Here is a 15,687-nt window from a genome sequence, read left to right as displayed (position 1 = left end):
GTCTGGCTGTTCCCATCCTGCGATGATTTGAGATCGGTTTGAAAATGCCAACGAGCTGATTTTTACCCATCCCAGGGACCAGGGGTCTCATTGACCCAACCAGCACAGGCAGATGCTGAAGCTTAGAGAAACTCTCTGCCCAAGTTCAGTGTCACAGCTATCAAGGGGTTAAGAAAATTAACTATATTAAGGGAAAAATTGGGACAACATTAGGAAAAGCATGCATTAAGAGTTGTTTTTTGTGGTATGCAAAAATGCAGTTTCTTTTTTCTTGGGAAATTTAAGTGTTGTTTTTTCTCCCCCTGTATCTTTCTTCTTGATTGTTTTATCGCTCATTAACTTCACCTGAAAACCTCCTTTTTCAACCCAACCCCTCCTCCCCGCGCGCTCGATGGGGATCCATTGACCGCCCGTGCTGCTTTGTGGCTCTCGAGCTAACAAACCCAAGCATGAAAATAATCCCGGGCTGTCGGAATAGCCAGTTCCTGATGAATCCAGCCAGATTTGGGTATTTAATGCACTGTGCCGCCTCCTCCTCTTTGCGAATTCCAGCCTGGTTGCTTCCCGCAAGTCCATCCCGTGCCAGTCTGAGCCATGTTGGCAGGCGCCGGGCTCAGCACAATCCATTCTCCTGACTTGTCAGCTCATTCCTGACTCTTTGCAGGGATTTCATGATTATTGGGGACACAGGGGGGTGTTGTGCTTGTGTAACCACGTTGGGTTTGCCCTCAGTGATGATGTCATTACGCCCGCAGTAAAGGTTTTGAATAATTATTAAATAACATGACAAAGTCGGACCCTGTTAGTGCTGGCAGCGGAAGGCGAGCGGCTCTGGGGCCGTGAATTGAGGGTACGTGGCGGGGGGCGTTGTGCCATTCAGCCCGTCCAAGGAGCGATTCACGATGTGCCAGGCGAGGGAGATGCCTCCTGCATAACTAAACGGCTCCGCTGTGCCGTGAGGATCCAGGAGGCTGCGGGGAGTCGCGGAGACCCTGCGGTGGGGACACCACGTCCGTGTCCCCTCCGACTTGCAGCACCAGCAGGCTGTGATGGGATGGGCTTCTCACTGCGTTTACCAGCCCTTGGGACCCTCCTTTTCGAAACAAATAAACCCAAAGTCAACCTGGTCTAGTGGAAGGTGTCCCTGCCCATGGCAGGGGGGTTGAGACTAGATGACCTTGAAGGTCCCTTCCAACCCAAACCATTCTATGATTCTATGAAAACTGCAAGGATAAGAATAACTGGCTTATTCTTATTATTATCAATGATAACAATAATTGGAAAAAATCGAGGTCTTGTTCATTTACCTCCCTTTGCCTTGAGCTCATGTTAAACCCCCAGAGCCCAGCCCAGCTCAGTGTCACAGTCCCTGTCCCCGAGGGCATGTGCCTGCGGCGAGCGCCAAGGTACAACCACAAGTAACAGGAAAGGGGTGAGAAACATACCCTGGTAGGTGAGGATAGGGAAAAAACACTCAACGGGGTAAGGGAATCGCTTCCAAGAAGATGGGTGTCATGGTCATGGCATGGCCACGCGGGTGCTGGTGACTGGCGCGATACGGTGGTCTTGTTGGGGGAGCCAGGCTGAGGGGCTGGGAGGTACCGAGTGTTTCATTTGGCGTTTTATAAAGCACAACAGGTTCAGGGGGGACAGTAGGCAGCTTCTCCAAATCCAGCATAATTGGCTCTTTAATCTGCTCAAGAGATTCCTGAGCGGGATACTGGCGCTATCTCCTCCTTTTGATGAGGGTGGTACAGAAAAAGAAAAAGGAGGGGAAAAAAAAGAAAAAGAAAAAAAGGCACGTGACACCCATTTATTTGCATCTTCCAACAACAATCCACTCATTCTACCCGGGAAACGCGTGTCCTGCTTAATGCCCCTTTATGCAGGTTTTTTATGACGCTCGAGAGTGTATTTATTTATTTACAGATTTATTTTGCAGAGGTGGAAAAACAAGAGGCAGAAAATGCCTTTCCTTTTTTTTTTTTTTTTTTAAATTTGATTTTATTCTGCGTTATTTTGTAAGCAGTGGATTGGCCAGGGGTTGGCTGACCCCCTGGAAGCTGGAATAACGCCGGCTCCCCGAGCCCCAGCTGCGCCGCTGCGCAGAGCCATCGGAGCAAATCCTGACGCCTGCAAAGCAATTGCTTTTCCTAGGGAAATAAATGGGAGTTGTCGGAGCCAAGCGCTTCTATCCCTCATTTATCGCCGGGTTTTGCCCATTCCGGCTCCGAACGGGACACGCACCAGCCCCTGACGCTGGTCCTGGTCAGGGCATGAGCCCCAGCTCTTCGACACCCAAAATTTGGGTATTTACTGAACGTAACTAAAGTCAGGTAATAGTCAAAACTCCGACTCTGTACTCCAAATTCTCAGTCCCAGGCAGAAAACCGCACTGTAACGTTTTTCCTTTTTTGTATACGTTGCATCTGGAAAATACAGAATTGTTGGGATTTTGAAAATAGGTGCCTTATTTCAACCTCGCTGGCTAGGAACGCCGCCGTTGCGCGGAGTAATTACATAATAAATTTGTTAGAGGAATATAAAGCCGTAAAAGCAGTGGTAACGGTTTGCAATTTAATAGCTGAATTGTAAATTAATTTTCCCTATAGCAGCTTGAACGTACCGGGCTGCTACAATTAAGAGGATGTTCTTTGGGGTGCCTTTAATTTTTTGTCGTTGTTGTGAAGTTCGGTGTCGTTAATTCTCTCGTTTAAAGAAGCCGTATGGTTAACCACCTCGAGCTGTAAAAGACAACTTTGACTTCCAAGGGAATATTGTTGTGGAGAAGCTGGTTTTAGCCTGTTTGGCACTTAGAATTCTCTTATAGTAGCTCCCGTGGAGTTGCCCCACGTACCGAGCTGGTGACCTTCATCTCCTTTTCCTGACGTCTCCCGTCTCGCTCCGGTGACGTGGGGCGTTTTCTGCCACGGTGGTGGGAAGCAGAGAGGACCAAGCCACGCAGACCCTGCTCAGAGCATTGAGCTTCTCTTATTTATCTATTTGATAAAGGGAGATATAAACAGAGGTAGGTGGGTATTGCAGTGCTGTGGGTGTCTCCCCCAGCCCTGGCGGTCTCTGGTCCCCGTTTTTGCTCCTGGGGTCCCATATTGCAGAAAATGCCACCTGTCTCTACTCAACCCCCCCCCGAAAAAATCCCAACCCCAAAGGTATCTGTGAAGCAGAGGAGTGAGCTGGGAGCAACGCTGCCCTGCGCCGTGAGCTCAGGCCACTGCCTGGGAACGATGGAAGGTGTCAACTGGGCTGGGGACCAGGGACGAGATAACTGGTCTGGGGACCAGGGATGCGATAACTGGTCCAGAGCCGTTACTGTCCTGCCGGAAATCTGCTGGGGGCAGGCAGCAGTGGTGGGTGCTGCTTTCTGGAGCATTTACAGATGGAAATGGGGAGCACAGGAAAGGAATGGAAAACGTAAGGATCTGTCATGAACCCTAAAGGCACCGCGAGCACCGAAATCTGAGCTCCCAAGTGGAAGCAGGAGGCCGTGCCATAGGGCTTTGGGCTCTAAAAAAAGCTTCTATGAGGATGTTTCTGACAAACTTTAAATCCTCAACTCTTTAAATTAATTAATTTAAATCTTTCAAACTTTAAATCCTGCAACTTTTTCCATTTTTCTTGGAAAATTGCAGAAACCTTTTGACCTCTGCCCCGATCCTCATTCTTGACCTGGAAATTTGCTCACCTCCCGTACGTCACCCAGCCTGGTCGAACTCGTCACACGTCCCCGTGTGCGTTCGCTGGGATGGAGGTGATTTCCGTAGCCCGGGACGGTGTTCGTGCAGCACCCGGCACCTCGGCCTTTTTATCTAACAAGTGCTTCCACAATATAAATATTAAAGGATAATAAACAATTATGATCAGGTTTCTTGGGTGAGTGCGCACAGCAAGTGAATTTAAAATTCATTTCCCATGGGTGTTCAGGCTTCAAATCCACTTTCTGTGAATGTTCATGCTAATAAAACTCTGTTGCACAGGAAGAGAACACAAGAGAGATGCAAATACGACAAGGGCAAATTTGCTTAGGAGTTCAAATGAATATTCACCAACTTTTTATTATTTTTAAGTATTCGTGCCTATTTGCTATAAAAAGATTATTTTAGCTTTACTCTCCAAGCTCAGCGAAGCATGTATTTTTGAGGTGGAATATATATTTCCTTGTGCTAATGGTGAGTTTTGTTACCAGCAAGTAAGGAGCCCGCTTAAAACGTACTTTATCTTCAGGAAAAGTCTCTACTGAAGCCCCATGAGTTATCACCATCCTGATTAACGCTTAAAACGTGCTTCCTCTTCACGCCAAGCTCACGTTTGGAAGGACTCAAGGGTTTGGGGGTCACCCTGTCTCCTCTGCGCCTACGGCAGGGCCAGCACTGTTCTGACATCTTCATTTGACTTCCATCCTAGAATGGAAAGATATGCAAATGAGCAATAACGAGTATTTTCATTAGAAGTGTCTAGACGTTGTATCTGAGAAAAGGATAACGATGCTTCTGGATTCTATAGAATAGTCTCAAGTAGACCCAGGGCGCCTTATTTATTTCTTTTCATCAGAAAATGTTTGTTTGTTTGTTTATTTATTTATTTAAAGTGATTTAATGTAAGTGAAATTAGGGTAATTGCTAATTATATAACTGCAAACGAGGTGGATCTTTTATCTCGAGGCGAGTCGGAACCGTTAGTTTTAACGGGGTGTTGTCAGGAGGCAGGAAAATGAGCCAAATGGGCCCCAAGTCATTTTTTGTCCTGGTCTGGACCTTTTTGGAGAGCAAGGGGTGCCAGGGAGCAGCACCCGGTCGCGCCGCAGGGCTGGCCCAGCGTAAGGAACAGAAATGCAGATGTCACCAAAGGCACCGTGGGGGTTTTTTTCCTCCTTTCACTCCAACAGAGCAAGTTTCCCCCCACCCCCCCGGTATTCCCCACATCTCAGCTCACATCTTCTCCATCAGGTTCAAGGTCTCAGATTTTTCCAAGATTATTGTCCCCTCTCCAGCACTACGACTGACCGTGCTCAACGCCTGACAAAGCGCCATCCCAGAGTTTTTCGATGGGGAGAGGGTTTACTTTTCTACGTGTGCTGGAAGGGAGTTTGTAACAGAAAACCTGCCCGGGAGCCAAGTGCTCCATGATGAAGTCACTGCCTGTACAGGATAAACACATTACCCTCATACGAGCTACGGAACGCAGGGATTGGAGAAATTAAATGTGCTGGAATAGCTTTGTAGATATCTATCTCCGCATCCATAAAACGTCCTGACAGGGAGCAAACACGCGTGCTTGGCAGTCGTCCTGCTCTGTGTGATTGCCAGCGGTAGGTTTTACATGGATCACCTTCTACAAAACCCCTCTGCCAACCATCCTGCTGCTGAGCGATTGGAGCCTTGGCCTGGAGACCTTTGGGGTGACACCTGGGCTGGTACCCACAGAACCTCCTGCACGCGCTGGAGCTTAACACCACATTTAGATTTTTCCAAGGAATCCATCCAGCTGTTCTTTTTTTTAAACTACTATTTATGCAAGCGTTTTGCATCCTGATTTTTTTTTTCAGATAGTCCTATATATCTGCCCTGGCTTTCTCCAAGACCCTAGCATTCCCTCTTTGGTGAGAACATCAGCCTTCCCTTGGATCCCTCATGCTCCACCGAGCTTTCATTTGAGGGCACCTCCTTCTTGTCTGGGGCACTAGCTTTGGGTAGAACTTCTTTGCTGTCATGAAAAGCTATTAATATGAATAATATTAATATTAAATAAGTCTCACCTGAGTTAGCTGAAGGCTAGATAATGCTTCAATCCTTCTCTTTAAAGAAGACTGAGCTACTCCTGGAGTGCCAGCCGATGACCAGGGCTATCCATCTGGGACCGCAGATTGCTCCCAGCACCAGATGGAGGGATGTGGTTCGGCTGTGGCAGCTCTCAGCGGGTCAGCCTTATCCCCAGTTTTCCCTAAAAGTGTAGAAAGCCTGGACAGCTTGGGGTTTCCTCCAGCCATGGGCCATCCTGTGGACGGGGAGCGCTTGGCAGCAGGTGATCGCAGCATAGAATCATGGTGTCGTTTAGGTTGGAAATGATCTTTAAGACCATTGAGTCCAACCTTACACTTGACACGGGCAAAGCCACCCGGTCAGATGCCAGGACGAAGGAACATGAACAAGATCTAACCTTCTTCTACCCCAAAGCATGGCAGGATGCTAACGCTGCGCCTGGGGGACGGGTGGCTGGCTGCAGGGTGCTCCCCCAAGGGAAAAAGGAGAAAATGCAGGAATAACGGGAATCGTTCTAGGTGGTTTTAGCTCTCGTGTATCAGAAGCAAAGTAAAACGCTCAAGTGAGTTGACGGCACCTCCGTTTGATCTCTGCCACGAGCTGACTCAGGGCCAGAATTTTTCAAAGGCTGCTAATCGCCTCGGTATTGATTTTATACTCAGATACTTTATCACGCTTGTGTGTTTGGTGTGGGTTTGGATGTTGTGGGTTTTTTTTTTTTATTATTACTATTTTTTTAAAAGTAATCTGTGTCAGAAGCTAAATAGACTTTCTTAGAAGCAGGATGCCCCCTGCCCTTCCGTGCCTGGGTGTCACATTAGGGTAAATTCACCTCCGGCAGATTTCATTAACAACTCCTGTTTGGACAAAATGTGTGCGTGACTGAAATACCTAAATTTGGGGGGGTTTGTAACCATTTTTTATATTTTTGGTTTGGTACTCTGGGCCCTGTTTCCCCTAGGTCTCAGCACCCCTTCACACCCAGTTTCAGCCCATCTGTGCCTCAGTTTCCCCACCCTGTGAAACAAGGTCTGCAGTATTTTCCTACCTAACCAAAGATATAAGGTACCTGGGAATTATCTGATGTAAATGTACCTCTCTCAGTCCTGAAAAGTGTTATTTTTCACTGACCCCAGCCAAGCTGCGTTACGAACAGGACACCAACACGCTCCGAGCCCCAAATGTGTAGAATCAATGAATACATACTGAAGCCTTAAAACGTGACTATAGATCGTGTAATGTGTTTATGTACCAATATTTCTCTGGTTTTTCAGCTGCCTTCTCAATGCTGAAACGTTATCTAGGTATATTTTTAGAACTTTCATAGCTTAGCGGAAATGTAATCGTATGTTTGTAATCTTGGGCAACACAGGATCAGTCCGCCCTGCTGATGGCACCTAAAAAAAAAAGGAAAAAAAAAAAGAAAAGGAAAAAAAAAGCTAGTGTGATTGTTTCCCACTCTTGTTGCCAAAGGAAACACAGAGGCAACCCATAATCACCTTTCCTGGGTCTGTCCTTCTAACACCTAATTTAAGTATATATTTGTCTGCCGATTGATCACAGGATTTTTTTCATGGCACCTATCATCCCACTATCTAAGCACTTTGGAATCTCCCTATTCATTTAAGTTTTTTTATGATCCTTGTAATAGCGATCGAGTGCGACCTTGCACTTGGTTGATGCTAAAACCAGCTCCTTACAGATATTTCAGCCCTATCTACAAGGAAAATAATTTTTGCAGCCAAGTATAACCAGGCAGCTCTGCTCAAGCGGATGCACCTTTGGGGCTCACCCCTTCTCTTAGTACCTACATAGGAACAAGCCAACAAACCTGCTCCTGGGTGGGGAGAGCTGGGCTGGAGACCACCACAAATCAGAGGTATCCATGGAAGAAAGCTAAATATTATCACAGCATCAATGTTGTTATACATCATGGAAGGGAGCACTTCACGCATAGTTTGCAGAGGATACGTTAAAACAAGGGGGTGGAGCAGAGCTGGATTTTTGTCAAGGTTTATGTATTGATCCATGAGATGAAGATGGGGTCAACTTGGGAATAGCTGCAGCACGTCAACCGGGTTTGACCACGTGAGTTGTAACGGCTTAATTCACCCTGTAGTTGTGGGGACCAAGCCCAGCCAGGTGGGAGATGTGTGATGGTTTATATCTATTAGATAGAATCGTAGAATAGTTTGGGTTGGAAGGGACCGTTAAGGGTCATCTTGGCTAGATGACAGACGTGGTTCCTCAAAGGGGAAAAAACGCCCCAAATTTGGACTGAATCCAAAGAGTTTTATATGAAGCAAAGACCCTGAAACTCCTGAGTAATTACACTTAACAGTTTTGCCTAACAAAATGGCCATGAAAAAACATTTAAAAGTTTTGGATACTTTGCCATGGGAGCTCATCACCGACACCGATACCTGCTTGTGAAAAGCTGGCTGCTGACGTCGTCGCCATCGACGCTTAAACACTGGCTGAACGAACGCAAATTCATCGGATCGCCGTGATGCGTTAAACAAACGTTGGGTTTAATAGAGCTGCGGATGGAGGCTGGTGCCATGGATGCACTCAGCTGTGAAACGTGCTGTGGAAGTCGTTTGTTTGCAAAGGGTCTCGAAATCTGCTTCCTATTAACGTAAAATGGGTTTACTGGAGAGAAATCTCCGGGATCGCATTTTTCTCTCAATTATCCCCTCTCAGCGGGATTCCTCGAGGTTTGCGCCGGGTAACTGAGATGTGTCTAAGCCGGGGGATTGGATCTGGGGTTTGTTTTGATCCACGCAGCTTGTATCTCGCCGCGGTGATGTAATTCCCTCAGTCCGAGGCAATTTATAAACATTAATGGGTTTGTTTTCGCCGTCCCGCGGGACGCGTGGCACAGGGGGGTCGCCAGGACCCTTTCACCCACGCGGAAAGGGAGACAGGGAAACGTGTGACGGCAGCATTGGGGGAAAAACAGAATATCCACCCAAGTTTTGAACCTGTCCACTCTTAGCTCTGTTTAATCCCGTTTTAATAACTTTTAATCAGCATGGGCAGCGTTGAGATGCCGCTATGTACCGCAACTGAGGAAGGAAAGAGCTGGGGCTCAGTATTTTAAGAGCAAGAAGAGGGGGTTAAATGCAGTTCTAAATGCACAAATAAAAATGTGACCTTTGTAGAGGGGAAAAAAACCCCAACCGTAGACATTAGCAACTGAAAACCCAACTGTAGACATTAGCAACTGTTGAAACTTGGATGGAAACGACTTTGTGGGGATGTGCTACGAGAGACTACGGAGCTGGGGGCACGCTGGGCTTTTTCTGGTGATTGCTGCTCAATTTTGCTGGTCTCTGGGATGGGATTTTCTTGGTGTGTTTTTCTTTGCGGATGAACGGCCGTACAGATGCCTCTGATGACATTTAGAAAGGGCCAAATAGCCGCAGCGTGCCGGGGCGTAACCAGCCAGAGGCGCAGATGAAAAATCCCGTCCTTGGCCGGCTTTTTTGCAAGCACAGAAGGTCCGTTTCGGAAGAAGCTGGTGATCCTCGCAGCCCTTTCAGCTGGGAATTGTTGCTGCAAACAGAGATACATGGAGCAGATGAGAAAATAACGTAAAGACGCAGACAGAAGGTGATTTTTTGTGGGGGGTAGAAGTGAGGCACAAGCAGACAAAAAGCAATGAGCAGAATTTGCATAAGCCTTCACCATCTCAGAGGTCACCATTCTGCAGGATGACACGTGGAAATTCATTTTTTATTAAATTCTGGCTGATTATTTAATTGGAAAGGAAAGGATTTAATTGAATCAAGTCAAAGGGCCGTATTAGATTACGTTCAACCTTTACACAAAAGGCTTTTCCCGTTTAGTTAAACTGGTTCCTTTGCATGTTGTACTTATTAAACCATAAAAAGCAGTAATCTGAATAGCAAATTAAAGGGTTTGGAAGGCCTGAACGGTACCCGTGTGCTACTCGGCCCTTTTTCATCTCCTAAACCTTCTCGTATTCCCTCTCCTGCATTCCTGAGGCTGAAAAGAGAGCAAAGAGGATGGGCAATATTCTCAAATCCTCCTCCATCCACATTTCTTCCATCTCTACATTCTTGAGAAATAGCCTGCCTGGATGTGACGCCGCTTCTAGGAAAAGTTGCCCGAAATTGAGGGTTTTTGTCAGGTTTTCAAGGTTACCCTTGCACCACCTGGAAAGATGCTTGAGGGTGGCCAAGGCTGAATGGAGACTTGAGACTTGGTGGTGGTGACTCAGGTTTCCTGCGCGTCTTTAGGAAATATTCCTGATCTCTGTGCGTTTCGTCTGCGGGGCCGGGGACCCCAGCCCTTAGGGACCGGACTCGCTGCATGGCTGTCAAGCTCCTGGTAAAAGCTGGATTTAGGGAAAAAAAAAAAAAAGGCAAAGCCATTTTGGGAAATAATCTGTTTCTAATTTTGGCTATTTAATTAGCTTTTAATTTTTTTTTTTGTGAATGCAAAGCTAATAAGAGAAAGGGAATTGAGGCCTCATGTGTTTCCTAATGCTTCATTTCATCCCAATTTTGAGGATTGCACCAAAGGCTTGGCCTTTCGAAGGGGGATCAGCACGATCCAAGATAACCCTCATGTACGGCACTTTGAACACACCCCTTTGTTGTAAAAAAAAAAAAAAAAAAATCAAATTTTGACAATTTTCAATCTTTGTGATTGGAAAATTTGATATTTTCAATCCTTCCTCTTTGAAGGCAGTTTTGCTGCCAGAGCGATGATGGGGACGTTTCTGCGGCTTTGTGGGTTCCCCTTGTCCCAAACCGGCGTGACAGCGGAGGGAGATTTTGGGTCAGGAAGGCGTGAGGGTTCACACACACGCTCCTTCCAGGAGGGAGAAACCAAATCCTGCTTGGAGAGATGGAAATAAATTTTAAATGGTCCCAGCTGTTCCCTAATAAGGACGAGAAGGAGGCATGGGGGAGAAAATCCTTTGAGATATCTTCAGGAGAATCTCAAAAGGACTTAAAGTAATAAGGAAGATGATTTTTTTTTTTAAAGTGAGGTTATTAATTTATGGGTGAGTCCAGAGCGAAGTTTAAGAAACACATTTTTTAAATAGCACACGTGCTAATGTAGAAATTCTCTTGCACCAGTAAATTAAAAAGATTCCAGCGCTGCCAGTACAGCAACTTGTCTATTATTAAGGTTAGATTGAGTAAGGAGCATAATTTGGACTTTCCTTCAGCAGCTGAACGTGTTCTTGGAAGGCTCAAAGCAGTTTTAACCTGATTTTTGAATGATAAAAATAACGCGCTTGCACTTTCAAGCCGAGTTCCTTTCTGCTGAAGTTCACGTTTTGTTCAAGCGCGATGACTAAGTTTGCGATTGCACAGTCAGGTTATCTGGTTGTAGACGTAATTCTCTCATTTGCAAGCACAGTTTGCAGCAAATACTCATGCAAATTAGGGACGAAACCGGGCATTTATCTTGATTAGAATTCACTTTCTATATATACTTAAAGAATTTTATCTGGGTCCGGGAGGGCTGCACAGATGATGAAGAAAGAATTTCAAAAATTGCATTTATTCCCCTCGCGGGTTGTCTGTCCACCCTTTGGGAATTCGTTACGGAAAAGAGCCCTTTATGGCAATATTCCAAGTGCCCTGGGCCAGTGCTTGTGGTTGGTTTGCAGACAATGCTGGAAACCCTCAGTCAAGAATAACTCTCCCTTGGAAAAGCCACTGTGGCGTTTATCTGAATAGGAGATTTTCTTTATTTTACAAAATCCTGCTACAGATGACATGGACTCAGTCCTTTTCGCTCTTGGAGAGCCGGCTGTATGCACCATCCCGGTCCAGGTCTGAGGTTTTGGGGATCCAGGCCCATCTCAGTGTTGTTTTTCAGCAGACGACGTGACAGATTTGCCGCATTTCTGTTCTTAAAAGCTTCCCGGGGCACACTGCACGCCAATCCCCTCTGCTTCTGCAGAGCCCCACCCCAGCGCTGCCCGGGGACCGGCACCGCGTGGGACAGGGACACGTTTCTGCTTTATCTCGCGCCGAGCCTCTCCCAGAGTCAGCTTTGCTGCAATCTGATGAGGGAAGCGCTTTGCCACGGGTTTTACTGCATTTTGTTTAAGGTCTCTGCAACGCCAGCGCCGATGCAGAAGGAGCATCCTGGAACTCAAGGAAATGCCCCAAATTCTCAGCTCGTTCAGCCAAAAGCCCGAGTTTAGGCAAATATCAGAGGGTTTAGCAAATCGTACGGACTCGGGCAGGACTGTTTCTCCCTCTTTCCTTAAAGATTGAGATTTTCTCTGTCTTTTCCCCTGGTGGGAGCCCTTCCTCGCCAGCCCTGGCTCCCGGCTGCGCTTCCCACACCCACTCAGGTTTCCGTGAGGCTCCCGCCCCGCTGCTGTGGGGGTTCCTAAACCCGTCGGTGAACTTTTTGAGCTGCACATGGCCCAGGTGGAAACCACGCGGCGCCGCTGCCCGCCGTTTTCGGAAGTGGGGATGGTTTGGGGAGGCAAAGCCGGGCGGGCCACAGTTTGGGGAGCAGCATTGATTCATTTTTGGGGGGGATGAAGCCTCCCTGTGCCGCGGTGGGGGTCAGGCTGTGGCTCTGCAGGCTTGCTGCTACCCAGGCCCTGGCAAATATGCCAAGTGGATCCCTGCGAGGCATCCATGAGGCACAGGGAGACATCAGCGCTCCCTCTAGCAGTCACCCGCGATGATACCGAATAATTCCTGATTTTTCACCCTGGGTTCGTGCCATGCGAACTGCCGGCGCGAGGATTCTCACATTAACCATCACCACAGCAGTGACAGCGTACAAGAGGTACGCTTCCCTCCACCCCCCTCCCAAAAAAAAAAAAACCCTCCCAGAGGGATTTTTTGGAGCTTATTTTACCTCCACCTGCTGCATAGCTTTTGGATAGGGCCACGCACCGGGCTGAACCTGAGCCCAATTTGCAGAAAGGCACTTAATTAGTGGTATTTGCAGCACATCGCAGCCAGCTGCGGGCACTGCAGCACCGAACTTCCCGGAGGAGGGGGGAGTGTGGGGGGTGTCTTGCTGTAACGGCAGCGTTACCGGTGCCGCGGCCGCTGCAGGGCTGCCCCCCCCCCCCCCGCGCAGGAGGGACCCGCCTCCGCGGCAGACGCTGAGCGCCGCGTATCGCCGCGGATGCCCTCGGCCGAGCCCTGCCCGGGCTGCCGGGGGGGAGCAACAGGTAGGGGGCAACCCTTCCCCACCCCCCCAGCACAACCTGTTCCCGCTTACACATCCCCCTGCTACCCGCCCCCCCCCCCCTTTTTTGCTTCCCTGCTCGCGTAGCCCCCTTGGCACCCACTACACGCAGGCTCCCCCCCCCCCCCTTGTACAGACCCCCCCTCCCCTTTGCACCCTCTCCTTGCACGGACCCCCCCCTTGCACAGACCCCCCCTCCCCTTTGCACCCCCCCCTTGCACAGACCTCCCCGTCCCCTTTGCACCCCCCCCTTGCACAGACCTCCCCCTCCCCTTTGCACCCCCCCCTTGCACAGACCTCCCCCTCCCCTTTGCACCCCCCTTTGCACAGACTTCCCCTCCCTTTTGCATCCCCCCTTGCATAGCTCCCTCCGCTTTGCACCCCACCTCGCACAGACCCCCCCTTCCCCTTTGCACCCTCCCTTGCACAGACCCCCTCCTCCCCCCTCGTCTTTCGCGCCGCCTCCTCGCGCAGCCCACTCCCCCTCGCGCGGCTCCCCCTCCAGCAGCCCCTTCGTCCAGCCCCCCCCATCCCCCCCCCCCCGCGGCGGCGCACGCCGCTCCCACTCTCTCACCTCTCTCCTCCTCTTCCTCCCTCCCCCAGGCCAAAATCCTGCACATGATGGACGACAACAAGCAGCTGGCGCTGCGCATCGACGGGGCGCTGCAGGCGGCGGGCCAGGAGGTGACGGCGCTGCGCGCCGAGCTGGCGGCGACCGGCCGCCGCCTGGCCGAGCTGGGCAGCGAGCCGGCCATGGAGCACGGCCCGCACAGCGCGCAAGGTGGGTGCCGCCGGCCGCGACCCCCGTCCTGCTGGGGGGGGGTACTCTGTGTGTGTGTGTGTGTGCCCTTCCGCCCGGGAACCGCTGCGGTTCGGGGTTGTTCGTTGTTTGTTTATTCGCGGTCTCCGGGGTGGCGCAGGGTTGCGGGGGGGTCGGGGGGTCCCGTCGGGACGCGGCACCACCCGCCGGTTGCGGGTCCCCCCTTTGGTTTCGAGCCGCCGCCTCTTTCCCGGCTGCTTCTTCGACCCGGCGCAGGGAGGGACCCCCCCCCCCCCCACCCGGCTCTCCCCCCGCAGCACGGTGCTGAACTCGCCCGTTGCCGGCCCCGGTAGCCCCCACGCCGGCTCTCCCCGGTACCCCGGCTCCCATAACCGGTTTCGTAATTCGGTAGCAAAGCAGCCATGTTACAGCCGCGATCCGGGCGCTCCGGCTCCGCCGCTGCCGGCGGGCGCGGGGCTCGGCCCGGGCACGGACCCCGGCGGTTGCGGGGGGGTGTGGGGGGAGCTCGGGGCCGTGCATGGCTGCAGGGAGCCGACCCCCGCACAGCCGGGACCCGCGGCACGTGTTTTATTAAGCCTGGAGCAAAAGGCTTGCACAGACCCTATGCCATACATACATCCCTCCCCTGCCACCCTTAAACCCCGAAAAAGTTGTCGCTGGGGCAGCAGAGGCTGAGGCTGGAAAACGGGGTGCACGGGGCGTGGGAAGTGGTTTGTGCTCGTGGCTTTGCGTGGAGATCGACAAACGGGGTCCGAATTTTTTTCTGCAGTGCTCTTGACGGGGGCCGGCTCTCCTCTGGCTGAAATTCACTGCTTTCTGTTAAGGAAAGTAGTGCTGCCATCACTGCTACTTTAGAACTATTTCAATACATATATATATATATATTTGCCAAATGATTGCAGGCTTGTGTGACAGTTCACCCTGGAGCAGCCTGTGGTGTCAGATCAGAGATGGTGCAAGCTCTCCCCTTTCCCGAGAACCCAACCGAGTTTGCACCTGCGTGATAAAAATGTCAGTAGTTATTTACGTGTTACTTACTGACTGTGAGTATCTCTTGCTGTGGTGGTGGTCAGGTTGTCCTTTCAATAGTTGCATTCTGTAGCTTTTTAAAAGCAGCCTGGCTCTGGTGGGCATCGCTGCTCCGGGCAGGCTGCTGTGTGCGGCGTTCATGCGAATTGGTTTAGAGGGATTAGTTTGTGGATTTGTTCCATCCAGCTTGCTGTATGTTGCTGTTTCGGTAGCCGGGTGGGATGTGTAGTGTGTGAATTCTGCCTGTTAAACTTAATCCATCATCAGGTGGGTTTGTTGGAGCTGGACCCAGTGGAGCTTGCGGATGCGCGGGGAGCGGAGTTACGTGCACGGTCAGGTATTTTCAGAACCGATATAGGTGTAATCTTTTGGTGTAATCTGAACCAGACCCTACTGTATACCGCATCCAGGCTACCGAGACACTTTCTTTTACAAAAATCTGCTGAAAGGGCAGAAGGAGGGGATGCCTTCATCCTCCCTCGCTGGAGCAGGGGATTGGGAATGCAGCTGGTGACACGCTGTAGAGGGCATCAGTGTGAGTGTGGAAATGCAGCCTTCCAGCTAGAAAAGCAGGTAGAATATAGATATATACATATACCCACACGTATTTCTGCGGGTATGCTGCCTTTTGTTCCTTCTCCAGGAGACTTTTGGAGAGACATGTGGTTTTGCAGAGGGGCAGTACCTCTGTTCCCAGTGCGTGCCCCGATGAGGGAGGGGTGTGTGTGGTTCTCCAAGGGTCATGGTTTCTCTTTTGTCTTCCTTAGAGGTTTTTCCAGTTTGTTAAGTGATGGAAAAACTCCTTTTTGGGTTCCTTTACCGTTGGCATGCCGGAAAACTGATTGGTACGCTGTAAGGGTGCTGAAGAAATGCGCTCTGCTCCCTGAAGCG

The 15,687-nt window shown here is 50.0% G+C and overlaps 1 protein-coding gene across 3 annotated transcripts in view; it reads left to right on the top strand.

Moving 5' to 3' along the window:
• The window catches only part of KAZN (kazrin, periplakin interacting protein), a 200,291-nt gene that overhangs the window by 102,311 nt on the left and 82,293 nt on the right, over positions 1–15,687 (top strand). Inside the window, exons 1-2 of one of the 3 annotated variants that reach the window (XM_086625637.1) lie at positions 12,924–12,961; positions 13,583–13,767. In XM_086625637.1, the coding sequence (XP_086481763.1) occupies positions 12,924–12,961; positions 13,583–13,767 (223 nt within the window). Of the gene's footprint in view, positions 1–12,923; positions 12,962–13,582; positions 13,768–15,687 lie in introns of those variants that run through there. The other 2 variants (XM_086625634.1, XM_086625636.1) reach the window with 2 other exon arrangements.

The sequence above is a fragment of the Tauraco erythrolophus genome, chromosome 23, assembly GCF_009769465.1.
Source record: "Tauraco erythrolophus isolate bTauEry1 chromosome 23, bTauEry1.pri, whole genome shotgun sequence".
NCBI classification, from domain to species: Eukaryota; Metazoa; Chordata; class Aves; order Musophagiformes; family Musophagidae; genus Tauraco; species Tauraco erythrolophus.
The sequence above is the reverse complement of the archived record's forward strand: the minus strand, read 5'-3'. Positions and strand labels throughout refer to the sequence as shown.